The 12,781-nt window shown below is 39.5% G+C and overlaps 1 protein-coding gene across 4 annotated transcripts in view; it reads right to left on the bottom strand.

Moving 5' to 3' along the window:
* The window catches only part of TRAK2 (trafficking kinesin protein 2), a 35,574-nt gene that overhangs the window by 22,445 nt on the left and 348 nt on the right, over positions 1-12,781 (bottom strand). For all 4 annotated transcript variants that reach the window (XM_033169634.1, XM_033169627.1, XM_033169619.1 and 1 more), the window contains exons 2-3: positions 3,148-3,432; positions 2,360-2,554 (exon numbers count right to left, since the gene is read on the bottom strand). In XM_033169634.1, the coding sequence (XP_033025525.1) occupies positions 2,360-2,554; positions 3,148-3,184 (232 nt within the window). In that variant the 5' untranslated portion in view covers positions 3,185-3,432. The remainder of the gene's footprint in view (positions 1-2,359; positions 2,555-3,147; positions 3,433-12,781) is intronic.

Below are 12,781 nucleotides of genomic sequence, written 5' to 3' on the forward strand. Positions count from 1 at the left end.
GTCCACCGCTCTTAACCACTACACCACACTGGCTCTGATGAGAGTCAACCAGCTAAGTTGTAGAAATGCAGAAAAGAGTGTATTGGAATACACCTGTCACTAAATCTCCTGGGAGACTGTACTCATTTTGCCTAACAGTTTTTAAGTGAGTTTTGGGGGTGGGAGCGATGGGGAAGCATCAGGAAGAAAGAATACATGGTATACTTTGCATTGCATGAGAAAGTCCAAGGTGGTTATGTGTTCATCTCAAAACTAATCAATTTTTGAATACAATAGTATGAGACCAATATACTTTTTAAGCAGCCATGGATCCAGCTCATTATCAACTTCATATACCTAGAACAGCCAAACAAATTAACCCTCTAAAAATACAGATGACTTGCAACTTACATGGGGGTTAAGTTCTAGGGATAGTGCATAGAGCCAAAATAGTGTATAGTCAAAGCACACACTCCCTGCACCTCCAGAAGCTCTCCCAAGTGCAATGATGGGTGGGACTGATGATGTCCCCCCCCGATGCCCCCTGACCAAGCACGTAAAGCTGAATTCATGCAAGTTAAACAGGTTTAAGTTGTGAGTTGACCGTAATTGCCTTTACCACCCCCAGTCCAAGAGTACAGAAGAGCTGTAATTTTTAAGCCTTGTATACAGTATTGCAAAATCGGTTTTTGTGGAAAAACACAAGGTTTACTTATGACACACCACTTCATTACACATCTGCGTGATCCCATGCAGAAGTATGTGCAAGTCATCTGTTTGCATTCATATTTTTCTGGTCTGAAAAAGACAATCCTAGCTCTTTTGGGGATATTTAAATTAACTTTATACTAGTTTTTAGTTAGAAAATGACCAAAGCAATTATTATGCAGTCCTAATCAAATTGTCTTCAATAGTACCAAATTTTCTGTTGAGGAAGAGAGAGCAGTTTGGGATTTTCAGTGAGAGCAAATTGTTTCCTGCTGTGGGGCCAAACCTACTTTTCAAGCTCTGTACATAACCAACATTTCAAAAGGCTCTTTTCAACATTTTGGTAAAATTAAGTTCTAAGAATCCAGAAATGTGAACACTTACCCACAGCACACAGAACTATTATTTTTATGGTGACAGAATAGCTTAAAGAGTGAAGGTGAAAAACATGGAAATAAAAAGTTGTTTAAGTCAATATTAACCAGACCTACATTGTTAGAGTTGTATAATCAAGATATGAAAGAAAATGATACCAGGGCTCTGTTTATCTTAAGGGTTTTGCATATAACCCAAGGTCATTCTCTCAGGTATAACCAACAATTTATTCCCCATAAGTTATGTTCTTTTCTAACTCTGACCAAGAGTTATAAAATGTGAATTGCTACCAGCATTATGCCTACTTTTTATAGGCTATTACATTTAGAAATAAACATATTTCTGGGTGTGTGTACTGAAAATATGTGAACTCATGCAATGTTCATCTGAAATTGCTTAGATCTTCCGCTGCACAACATGCCGTGAAACCAGTATGGTTTCATGGATGAAGTTATGAGCTTTGACCTGAGAAACTTTCAAGTTTCAGTGCAACCACAAACTCACTAATGAGCAGTATTGGTTCTCATTATAATATGGCCTTCAACTGCTCTTAGAAACCGATTAAATTTCATAATGAGGGAGAGATTCTATGCATGCCTACCTAGAAGTAAGCCCCACTAATACTACTGGACTTATATCTGTGTAAACATGTATAGATTGCACTTCTAACTTGCATTTATATTTATCACAGTGGGGAGAGACTAACCTGTGGCCTTTAAGATGTGGTAATTTCCATAATTTCTGATCACTGGTCATGCCAGCTGGGGGGTGCAGGAGCCCAACAATGTTTGGGGCGGAAATGAAAGATGGCTGCATTGGTTTTGGAGCTACTGCTCTACAGCAACGAAATTGCCACCTCTCGTCTGTCCCATCACTGGCAGAAGTTGCCAATCACCCGCCCAAATGCCGCAGCGTCAGCCAATCAACACCAGCCATTGACGCAGCAACCAATAACATGACCAACAGCTGCTGACAGCCACAGCAGCAACCAATCAAACATCCACCCTATGCACTATCCATGTATAAGACGACCCCAATTTTTTAGCATGATTTTTAAAGAAAAAAGCCTGGTCTTATACACGGAAAAGTATGGTATATTGATGCCTCCTGGGACTGTGTTGGGGACCCCAGATATACAGTACTTGTACTGTAAGAAATTTCTACAGTCTTGTCAGGTCACTGTAACTCTCACTTTGTCCAGTGTCACAAAGCCCAAGCTGAGGCTGATCAGGGCATCACCTAAGCAGTTCATTTATATTTGTCATTTCAATCCCTGGCAGTGAGCAAAAGCACTTACTCATGTAACGGATGGTCTCTTCAGAAAGAACCGGAGAAGAGATTTCAGAGACATGACTGTGGCGGCCTGGAGACTGGGTCCAGTCGGCATTTTCAGAGAGACATAAAGAATCCACACGTAACTTGTATTGAGGCAGCTGTTCCTCCAGCATGCTCACCAGCTCAACTTCAGCAAGATCTTCATTAGGACAAACATCTAAAAAGGCAGGCATCATGATACCAATCTGCTTTGGAATGAATACTAAAGGAACTATTTATTTTCTTTGCTTTGACAATAAAAGCAGCCATGATAGCTTATCAATAGTGATTTAAACCTAGACTAGACAGAAACAGCACAATCCTTAGTACATCTAACTAAATAAACACTGTAAGAAATTAGCAGCTTTGTCAGCACCAAACTACTAAAATGCATCTACTTGGGTTTCCCCCCAGCTTACACATTTTCCAGCTGATAAATGTGAAATGCATTATTAACTAAAGAGCAGAAATGCTTTCATGCATTATTTTATATTAAAGCTGTAGATCAGATCAGATCAGTATTCGGATAAAGATTCTGTGAGTACATAAATCGTTGCAGTAGATTAGCAACCATTTCCCTTTGCAACTCGTCTCTTAAAAAAAAAATCTTCTAAAGGAGCAGCACTTGTACTGTATAGATGAGGGGTTCATCCAGGCTGTGTAACTATCTGTTCCATTTTTCAATCCAAACAGTTTATAACAAACTGCCCTTCATCCAAAAATGGATTCAAGAGTGGTATATCTGGGCCTTTTACCTGATTTTCAACTTACCAGTGATGTTTTCTGAATCTCTGTGGTTGAAATTCATGAGGTTTGCTTCACACTTCAGTTATTTGGAAACCACATCCTATATGCATATTGTGTGTTGCTCCTTCTCATTTTGGTTGATTGTTTTGGTTTAAAACCAGAGTAGGCAACAGCCATTAGTCTACACTGGCATTACGAGTATGTGCTTCTTTCTTCAGCCATGTTAGGTCCAAGGTGACACATTTGAAACTTGCGCCTCATTGACTATTATGATCTTTACGTTATGATCTTGCCTGGATCGGCCATCATCTTGAAATAAATTCAAAAGACAAAAATTCAGTTTTAGACATTAAGCTGAACAAAATGTCAGGAAACCATTCTTTGAAGAAACACAGGCAGGGTTCACAATTCATAGCTTTTACTACTTAAGGATTTTACAGAAATAGTTAAGTCAAGTTGTACAGCACCTACAACTTTCTTACACTTACTCATGTTCAACAGCTGCAGGACTGGAATGGGATCAACTCTTTTATCTGTTTCCACTGATAAATCTCTCCCTGGAACCATGAATCAACTCCCAAGGACTGCCCACAGGTTGCAGATAATTAACAGTGCCCCAAATATCTTCTTAATTAGATATGCCATAAACTAAGCTATCATCATTAAAAGTTAAATTATACAACGTTACACATTTCCCCTAGTTAATTCAGTTCACAAATTCCCCAAATATATTATAGATATTTCAGGACAACTTTATGAATCATAAAGTACTACCCCATTCTTTTTAGGGGTCTGAAGCTTTGTATTAATTTAAAGGATAATCTGTGATAATCACATATCCATTAACTAGTAGAGCACTCCAAGGGACTCTACTGTATATGCTGTTTAGAAGCACATGGGGTTTAAGCAAGCAACCTGTTTATCTGAACTTGCACCTTTCACTGCTGTTGTGAGGAGCTGGAATAATTATATATTTTTCTCACATGTGATCTACTTTCTACAAAAAACGAAATTAACACAGTAGTTTAATGTGCATTACAGAAGCAAAGAAAACAGCTGCCTCCTCTTATAAGTAGCTACTTCTAAAGAGAAGAGATACTGTATATTTAAAACAAAACAAAAGAAGGGGAGTACACCGTCAAGAGCATCATTTCCATTTATTATTATTTTTTACAAAAAGCCCATATTCACACATGGACACTGGACAGCTTTCTCTTCCTTTTATTAAGATGTTGGAACCCTATCTAATAAAGCTTGTTACCGTATGTTGCCTCCTGCAGCAAAACGAAGCACAGACAAAATTTAACCCTTAAAAAAAATCACTAGGCCTTGTATATGTACTATGGTAAAACACTAACACTTAGTTTCCTGAAGTAAACATAACCAGGTTTTAACTTAGTTCCATTGCAATGTTAACCTTGCCACCTATTAAGATATCAAATTTCATAGAATCATGCATTCATCTGTTTAGAATGTGATTTTAAATAATAATAAAAATAATAATTACTGTTACCAAGAGCACTACAATATAAACATGCAACACAACTTTGGCTACCAGTGTGTTTCTGGACTCAAATAAAGAGTGGTAGAATTGACCTTTGAGTCCCTAAATGGTTTGGGATTAGATTATTTTAAGGACTGCCTGTAACAGAAGACCTTGCCCATCATCTAAGATCCGTGTCTGAAGTCCTGATTGTGTGCCTGTCAGTGATACCAGTCAGGCCGACAGTAAGGAACTCTCTTCCAATGAACATTCATTCGGCCCTTTCAATTCTGGTATTCAAGAAAGCCTTAAAAGCTTCTATCTTTACTATGGTCTATTACAAACAAAACAATTCAATTTGATACAGAAGTCTATAATTTCCTTAAGAGAATTTTGGTGATCTAATCCAGTTTTCTTAACATGACGTTCTCTTTTTATTTCTCTCTTATGTTGGTCTGCGAGGACTTGGCCCTGAAGAGTGACCAATAAATAACTTAAATAAATAAATAAAAAACAAACATCTGCATGTTGCAGTGCTTGAAGAAAAACTTAAAAGAAATGAACTTTATCTGTAAAATAGTCACTCATCACACCTTCTATCCGTTCTGCCCCCCCCCCCATTTTTGGGAGGATGTCCCAAAAATTCAGGGGGAGGAGGACAACAAGCATGGAGCCGAGTGCGGTATGGCTTCAATGGCCAGCTCCTTTTCTTCTCCTCTTGCCGCGGAAGGGAAGGAGGGTCAAAGCAACCCTTGGAGGCAAGAGCAGCCACCATCGAAGCCATGCTGCTGCTACGTTTGGCTCCACCCCCGGCCCCTCCCAACGTTGCATGTGTGCGACATCATACATATGATGTCGTCCCCCCTAATCGCCCTCACAAGCTGGCAATTATGGTTCTGTATGTGTCACGTTATACATGTTAGCATCCTGAAATCATAAACAGAAGTTCATTGTGTGGATAATAACAGCTATCAAATCTCTAATCACCGATTAACCTCATTTCCCCGTTATCTGAAAGCTATCTATTCCATTTGCTTGCTTTCAATTTAAAGATGTTGCGATAATACAAAATCTATACTGGACTCTCAGCATCTTTAAAATATCACTAAACAATTGCATATTTATATTTAGCAGCCAACCACTGCCATCACTAAGTAAATATTAGCTGTGTTATTTATCTATAACTACTATCACTGATATTATACATATTGGCAATCCATGCATAATCTGCAAGTACAAAATCACAATTTTTAAAATTACTTAATTCCAAGGGATATTTTAGAAATGTATAATTTTGTATATTCAAGGTAGGCTCATATTGTTAGCATGATAGCAAGACAATGATTCCAGAGGAAATTATTTTGGTCTACTGGAGTAAACAAACTATACCAGTGGTACCTTAAAGAATAACTTATTTTCACGTGGCCTTTTCTAAACCAACCCCTACTTTATTAGACTCATGAAAAGAGGTAAGGTGGTGGACATGTATAAAAAGGTAAAGGGAACCATGACCATTAGGTCCAGTCGTGGACGACTGTGGGGTTGCAGCGCTCATCTCGCTTTATTGGATGAGGGAGCCGGCGTACAGCTTCCGGGTCATGTGGCCAGCATGACTAAGCCACTTCTGGCAAACCAGAGCAGTGCACGGAAATGCCGTTTACCTTCCCGCCAGGGAGGTACCTATTTATCTACTTGCACTTCGTGCTTTTCAACTGCTAGGTTGGCAGTAGCAGGGACCAAGCAACGGGAGCTCACCCCATTGCGGGGATTAGAACCGCCGACCTTCTGATCGGCAAGCCCTATAGAGAGGAGAAAATATTAGATGGAGAGAACAATAAGCACAGCAGAATAGAGAAATTGCATGATAAAATCCATTCAAGTCCAAGAAAAACATCTAGCTAAGTAAACTTTGTAGGCACATAATAAAATATATTATTTTATTGAAATGTCAGAATATTGGAAAATTTAAATACGTGGATTATTAGACCAGTAAAACACAAAAAGAAAGAGAAAAAGTGTTAAACATAATTGCATGTTGTTCTCTTTCTTCCTTTGAATAGGTTAGAGGGCACAGAAGTCAATGCTATTTCCCTCCCAGTGCTGTCTGGTTCTCTGGCAATCCTACTTTCAGACAGCTGTTGTGATGCATTCTGGCCTGCCTCTGGCCTTATTACTGTAATCCTGCTGAAAAGCTGTCAATACACTTCATATGTATGCTGTCTTCCAGTGATTAATTCTGAATATTTTAATCTGAGAAGTTCTTTACATTTAAAAAAAACTTATATAGGTCAATATCAGGAAATTAGGAAACAGAAAGCCATTGGTGCTGTTTATTCTGATAACTCAGTAAGTTATACCGCAGAAACTCCTCATCAGAATCTTAATTTTTCCCCAATATGAATGTATCAACAATATATCAAAATCATGCAAAGGATTGATTCTGTATCAATTAATGACATTTTGGACAAATTCATCACAGGCCGAACTCTTGGTATGCACAGTTTTTTTCATGGCAGAGTATTTAAAAACACCCTGAAGCAGTTTGGTCTGGGGAAAACTTTATACAATCAAGCATTATGAAGTAGTAAACTGACCACAAATAGCTCAGTACAGTCTATTTTTATACCGGTTGTTCAACAAGGAGGAGAATTTGCAAACATTCTTGACCTGTGGACGTTGCTTATGAGACTTCTCCCAGCAATGTAATGGGATATTATACAAAAATGGCAGGTACAATTCATCCTTCAGTTCCAGCTTCAGAATATTGCCAAATGATCTATTATTAGTATTTTTACAGAACTAGCAAGGCCGGGGGGGGGGGGAACAAATCAGCAAACTGAAATAGAAATAGATAATTTTTATGAACTAAACTTTGGACAAATGTTTTAAAAAGCCTCCAATGATGCCGTAGAAATACACAATGCAGGTTAGCAATGGCATGCACCCGTATTTTTCGCTCCATAAGACGCACTTTTTTTCTCCTAAAAAGTAAGGGGAAATGTCTGTGCGTCTTATGGAGCAAATGCATGGTCCCTGGAGCCGAATTGCCTAGGGGCCAAAAGCAGTTTGTGCTCTTTTTTTTACAAAGAGAGAAGGGGGTGTTGAAAGGAAGCCGCTGAACAGCTGTTCAGCAAGTGATGGGGAGAGAGATAAGGCTCCCTTTCCAGCCCCGCCCCCTTGCCCAGGCCTCCATTGTTGAAAGCAGAGGTAGGCTGTTTGTTTCCCCAGCGACATGTGACTGGCTGATTAGATTATCTGTCTGGAAACTGTAGAAATGGCTGTAGGACTAGAAGCTGCAGAACTGTGAGTTGAACCCCATAAAAACGAGGCTTTTTCTCTTTGAAAAAGAAGCTGCACCACTTTGAGCTGATCCACAAAAAAGCAGGGCTTTCCCTTTGCAAAAAAAGTTGCACCACTTTGAGCTGATCCTCAAAAAAGCAGGGCTTTTCCCTTTGCAAAAAAGCTGCACCACTTTGAGCTGATCCTCAAAAAAGCAGGGCTTTTCCCTTTGCAAAAAAGCTGCACCACTTTGAGCTGATCCTCAAAAAAGCAGGGCTTTTCCCTTTGCAAAAAAAGCTGCACCACTGAGCTGATCCTCAAAAAAACAGGGCTTTTCCCTTTGCAAAAGAAGCTGCACCACTTTCAGCTGATCCTCAAAAAAACAGGGCTTTCCCCCTTTCCTCCTCTAAAAACTAGGTGCGTCTTATGTTCAGGTGCATCTTATGGAGCAAAAATACGGTAGGTTTTCTCCTGCACACAACAGCTTTGGATTTCCCTCACTCATCTCTCCGAGTACAAATGATACAACATATTTCGGAAGCTTAGCACAGCAAAGAGCGCCAGTATCTTTAATGAAATAGGATTCTGAATAATGCATCAGTGCTTCATGAAACCTCCAGGAGCAAAGGTGAACTACTCTGGCAAAATGCCTTGAGGAAGTCATACAGTAAGTTCAACTAAGAGTCCTAAGCCACAATGCTTCTGTTTAAAACCACTTTTCACTTATTTTAGTGAACTAATTGATTGGAATATCTGCTCATATATCCGTCACTGCCAACCTGCACTTATGATCAGTGTGGAGACTGAGGTGAAGGCCCAAACCTTCATAAAATAACATTTAAACTGAAATCTGAAACTAGCTTACATAGGAACAAACGCTTGTGAGAACAGTGTGGCTTCTTTCTGAGCACTGCACAGGGCTATGCTGTTAGTACATAAGCCAAACACATTGAAGCACATAGTGTTGACAAATATTGAGGCAACATTTATCACAGGAAATACCTGTTGCTTATCAAACACCATGGCTATTTGCAGACTCTCTTTCTTGTGCCAAGCTATTTTTACTTTTTGCCAAAGTCCAACTCTTCAAAATAGCAGTCAAACAACAAACGTTCCAATTCTAAGCAGTCAAGAAAATTGTATGCCATTACTATCTGAACAGTTTATTTGCCAGATAAAGAAGTGCAACACTAGATTTATTTATTTTTTTACATATCAAAATGTACCTATAGCCTAGTGAAGACCTAATGATAACAGAGTAGTGCACTGGCAAGGAAAGAGAGTACAGTACTTAAAACTAAAAGATGGATATTGGAATATATTTTCTAATAACTGCTCTAGGTAGTATTATGTAATTTTTTAAAGTTTATTTGTACGTAGTTTATTGACGTTTCATTCCATCCTTCCTCTGTGGAGCTCAGGGGGACATACATGGAAACTTCCCCAACTGCCCCATGCTTTTATGACGGAAGGACTTGAACATTGGTGTTTCTCATGCACTGGGTGTATTGGCAAAGATCACTGATGCAACTTATCATAACTATTCGAATAGCACCAAAATAATTCTTAGGAAAGGAAAGCATTCAATAAATTATGCACCAAATAAGCACATCTAGTATATAATTCCAAACACTCTTTTAGGCTTTCCAAGTAAGTCTCTTTTAAAAGACTTTCAAACAACTCTTACGGTCAACTTTATACCTGTCATACTTTGAAACATGACAAATAATATGGATATACTTCTACTTGTAACCATAAACTTTCTGTTCAAACAGTACATCCCAATCATATAAAGAGCTCTTCAACATTTAATAGGCTTGCAGCAATAACACTAACTTTACACAGCCCGCTTGGTTTCATTCTTTTGCCTCCAGTTGGGACTGATGCCACTCAGGGGTACATGCAACATGATAATGCTGTTTCTTAAATACAGCATTGGATTTTTTTTTTTGGGGGGGGGTTATCTGAAGAAATATTAAACTGGCAAAATCCCATGTGCACCTATATGGGATAACATCAACATTCACCTGACTGGGCAGTAACTGAGACATTTCCCTAAGCACACCCTTCAGAACCTACTATAATTACTGCCTCTGCTATATATTATATATACTTCAGTAGCATCTTGTGCTTCTTATTCTCCCTTAACTGTGCAAATGACACTGTAAAATAAACGGGGGGCTTAATGCAAGCAGGTAAAATGGAATAATGGAATAAGGAATAACTTATGGGCAGAGCAGAATGAATATGGGGGCTTAATGGAACCGGAATAAGAGTTCTGGTGGAATTCGTTTAAATATATGCAATAATTGCAGGGTTTTTGTCTTTTTTCCAAATTATGAGAAACTTTCTCCTGCTGCCCATGCCTTCTGCTATTATCACCTTGAGCAAGAAAAACAGGCACAGCAATCTCATTAGGAATATGTATTGTATATGTATTGTTGTACGATGCCATGCACTGTATCCAAAATACTCAACTATAAGTTTCCATGTAATTTTTTGGTACTGAAAAGCAAAAAGCATTAAGTTTCCACCTCGGCCAAAGTCACTTTTACAGCTTAGCCACCGCTACTATACCATACGATTCTCAGTAGATACATTGGTTGATGCATCCCTTGACCCAAATAACATCAAGCACCCCCATTGCAGAAAGATTGATCATTACTGCTGTTACGTCGCAATCAGCTTTAAATAACTTTTTATCTACTGTTTCAAGCAATGGCTGCATTCCCCCATTATGGTAAACCACGGTTTACCATAAATATCCACATTACCCATTTGGATTCCGCATCCCCCACGAGTGGCAGCCACAAATCACAAACCTTGGCTAAGTGTTGCATCAGTAACAGGGATTATAGTATGTTTTGCACCAACAAACCGCAATCTGAAGCCAAGGTGTGTTTCTGGCTGACTAACTGTGGCTTGTTTGAATGAAATAAACCATTACCCCACATTTCAGATGCAATGCTAAGCCAAGGATCATGGATTGCTGCTACAGCTCACCAGCAGGAAAGACCAAAGCAGGGGTTATCTGCATGTTCACTGTAAGCAATTACTGGTAACAACTGATTTTGTCTTTCCATGGGCAAGTATTTTATTGAAATTATATGCCCAGTGAAAAGCCCACCAGTAAATTATCTGATTGCAGCCAATATGATTAGAAACACACAAAATTACATCATTATGGGTGTATTTGCCACTGGTACATTTGGCTGCTTACAAAAGAGGAGGCACCTGAATCTTTATCATAATTTACAAATTATATATTCCTTTGCAGCAGTCATGTGTATTACGATGAATGTTTGAAGGAGAGACATGAAGACCCATGTTTCATCATTCCTTACAGCATTTAATGGGGGTGATAAGCATTTTGATCCCCTTGCTTTCTTTTTTTATCTCAGAAAAAAAATCAATATTTCAAGTATTAGGAGCAAAATTCTTCCCTGTGACGGCACCAATGAGGTGAAGCATCATGCCATATGTATTTGTTATTGATTTTAAAACAATTAAACTTAATAATTAAAGCACAGTGCATGCTAAGAATAGGTTGCGCAGGGAAGCAAATTTAAAATATGGAACTCAAAAGACATACACACAGACACAGCACTGTCACAGTATATTAGCCTCTGACTAATACTTGTTTGCCTTTTAAATAGCTTCAGACATATATCACGGAGGTCAAACTATGACAGGACTACTGTATTGCTGGAGGATTTATACAGAAGAGAGATGCAGGGCTTCAAAGCTCACCCAGTCAGTTATGTGAACAAGATGATCAGTGCTCCCCCCCCAGGGGGTACACAAGGGTATGCAGTACCTGCACCCTTTTTTGGGGTTGTAAAAAAGTGAGTACCGGCACGTATTTTTCGGCGGTGGGGGAGCACTGAAGATTATAAAGCTGGAACAAATAACAGTAACAAAACAAAACAGCCCCTTTATATATTTTCAGAAGCCCCGCTTTTACATTCCTGTTACAAAAACAAAGGCTTGTGATGCATTTGTACATTATATACAATGCAAAAGCCTCTAGCATTTTAAACAAAGACAACTCTAATATAGTTATCCAAAAGGAGCTAGCATCCAAATAGCCTTATATACCCAAGCTGCTCTCCCTGACACACAGACACCACACACACACACACACACACACACACACACAGAGAGAGAGAGACAGAGAGGCTTGACAACAGATTTCACTGAGGTCATCCAGAAAGGAGAAAGAGACTATTATTTCCATTCTGGAAGGAAGCAGGAAGGAGAAAAAAAAGTGGGGAGCTGACTAATAGTCAGTGTGGAATAGTGGTTATGTGTGATGGACTGGGACTGATCCGAATCCTGACTTGACCATGAAACTCACTAGTTGATCTTGGGCCAATCACTGCCTCTCAGCCTAACGTACCTCACAAGGTTGCTGCAGGGATTAAACGAGGAAACAAGAGACCCATGCATGCCGCCTTGAGCTCCTTGGGTCAAAAGGCGGGATATAAATGCAATGAACAAGAAATCAATAAATAAATAGCCAAGGATTGACACTAGGCAGACTCCTATACTTAGGGGAGGGCAATAAACACCAACAGATGCTGCTCTGTGCTTGGTGCTTGGGCACCACAGCCCTCCAAGGTGGGAAGGAGTGGGGGGTGGGCAAAAAGAAAAGAAAAGAAAAGAAGGAAGCGAGAAGTGTCTGTTCAAACGAAGGAAGTTTCAAGTGAGAGACCAAAGATGGGGAGGAGAAAGGAAGGAAGGATGGTTGGAGGAGAGAAAGAAAGAAAAGAGAGAGAGAGAGAGAGAGAAAGGAGGGACGAAGGGAGGGAGGCACAGCAGGGCTGACAACACTGGGGGAGGAGAAAGGAGGAGCGAGGCGGGGTAAGATGCTCACGCTCCCCCGGGGTAACATCC

This window comes from Lacerta agilis, chromosome 1, assembly GCF_009819535.1.
Source record: "Lacerta agilis isolate rLacAgi1 chromosome 1, rLacAgi1.pri, whole genome shotgun sequence".
In the NCBI taxonomy this organism is placed as follows: Eukaryota; Metazoa; Chordata; class Lepidosauria; order Squamata; family Lacertidae; genus Lacerta; species Lacerta agilis.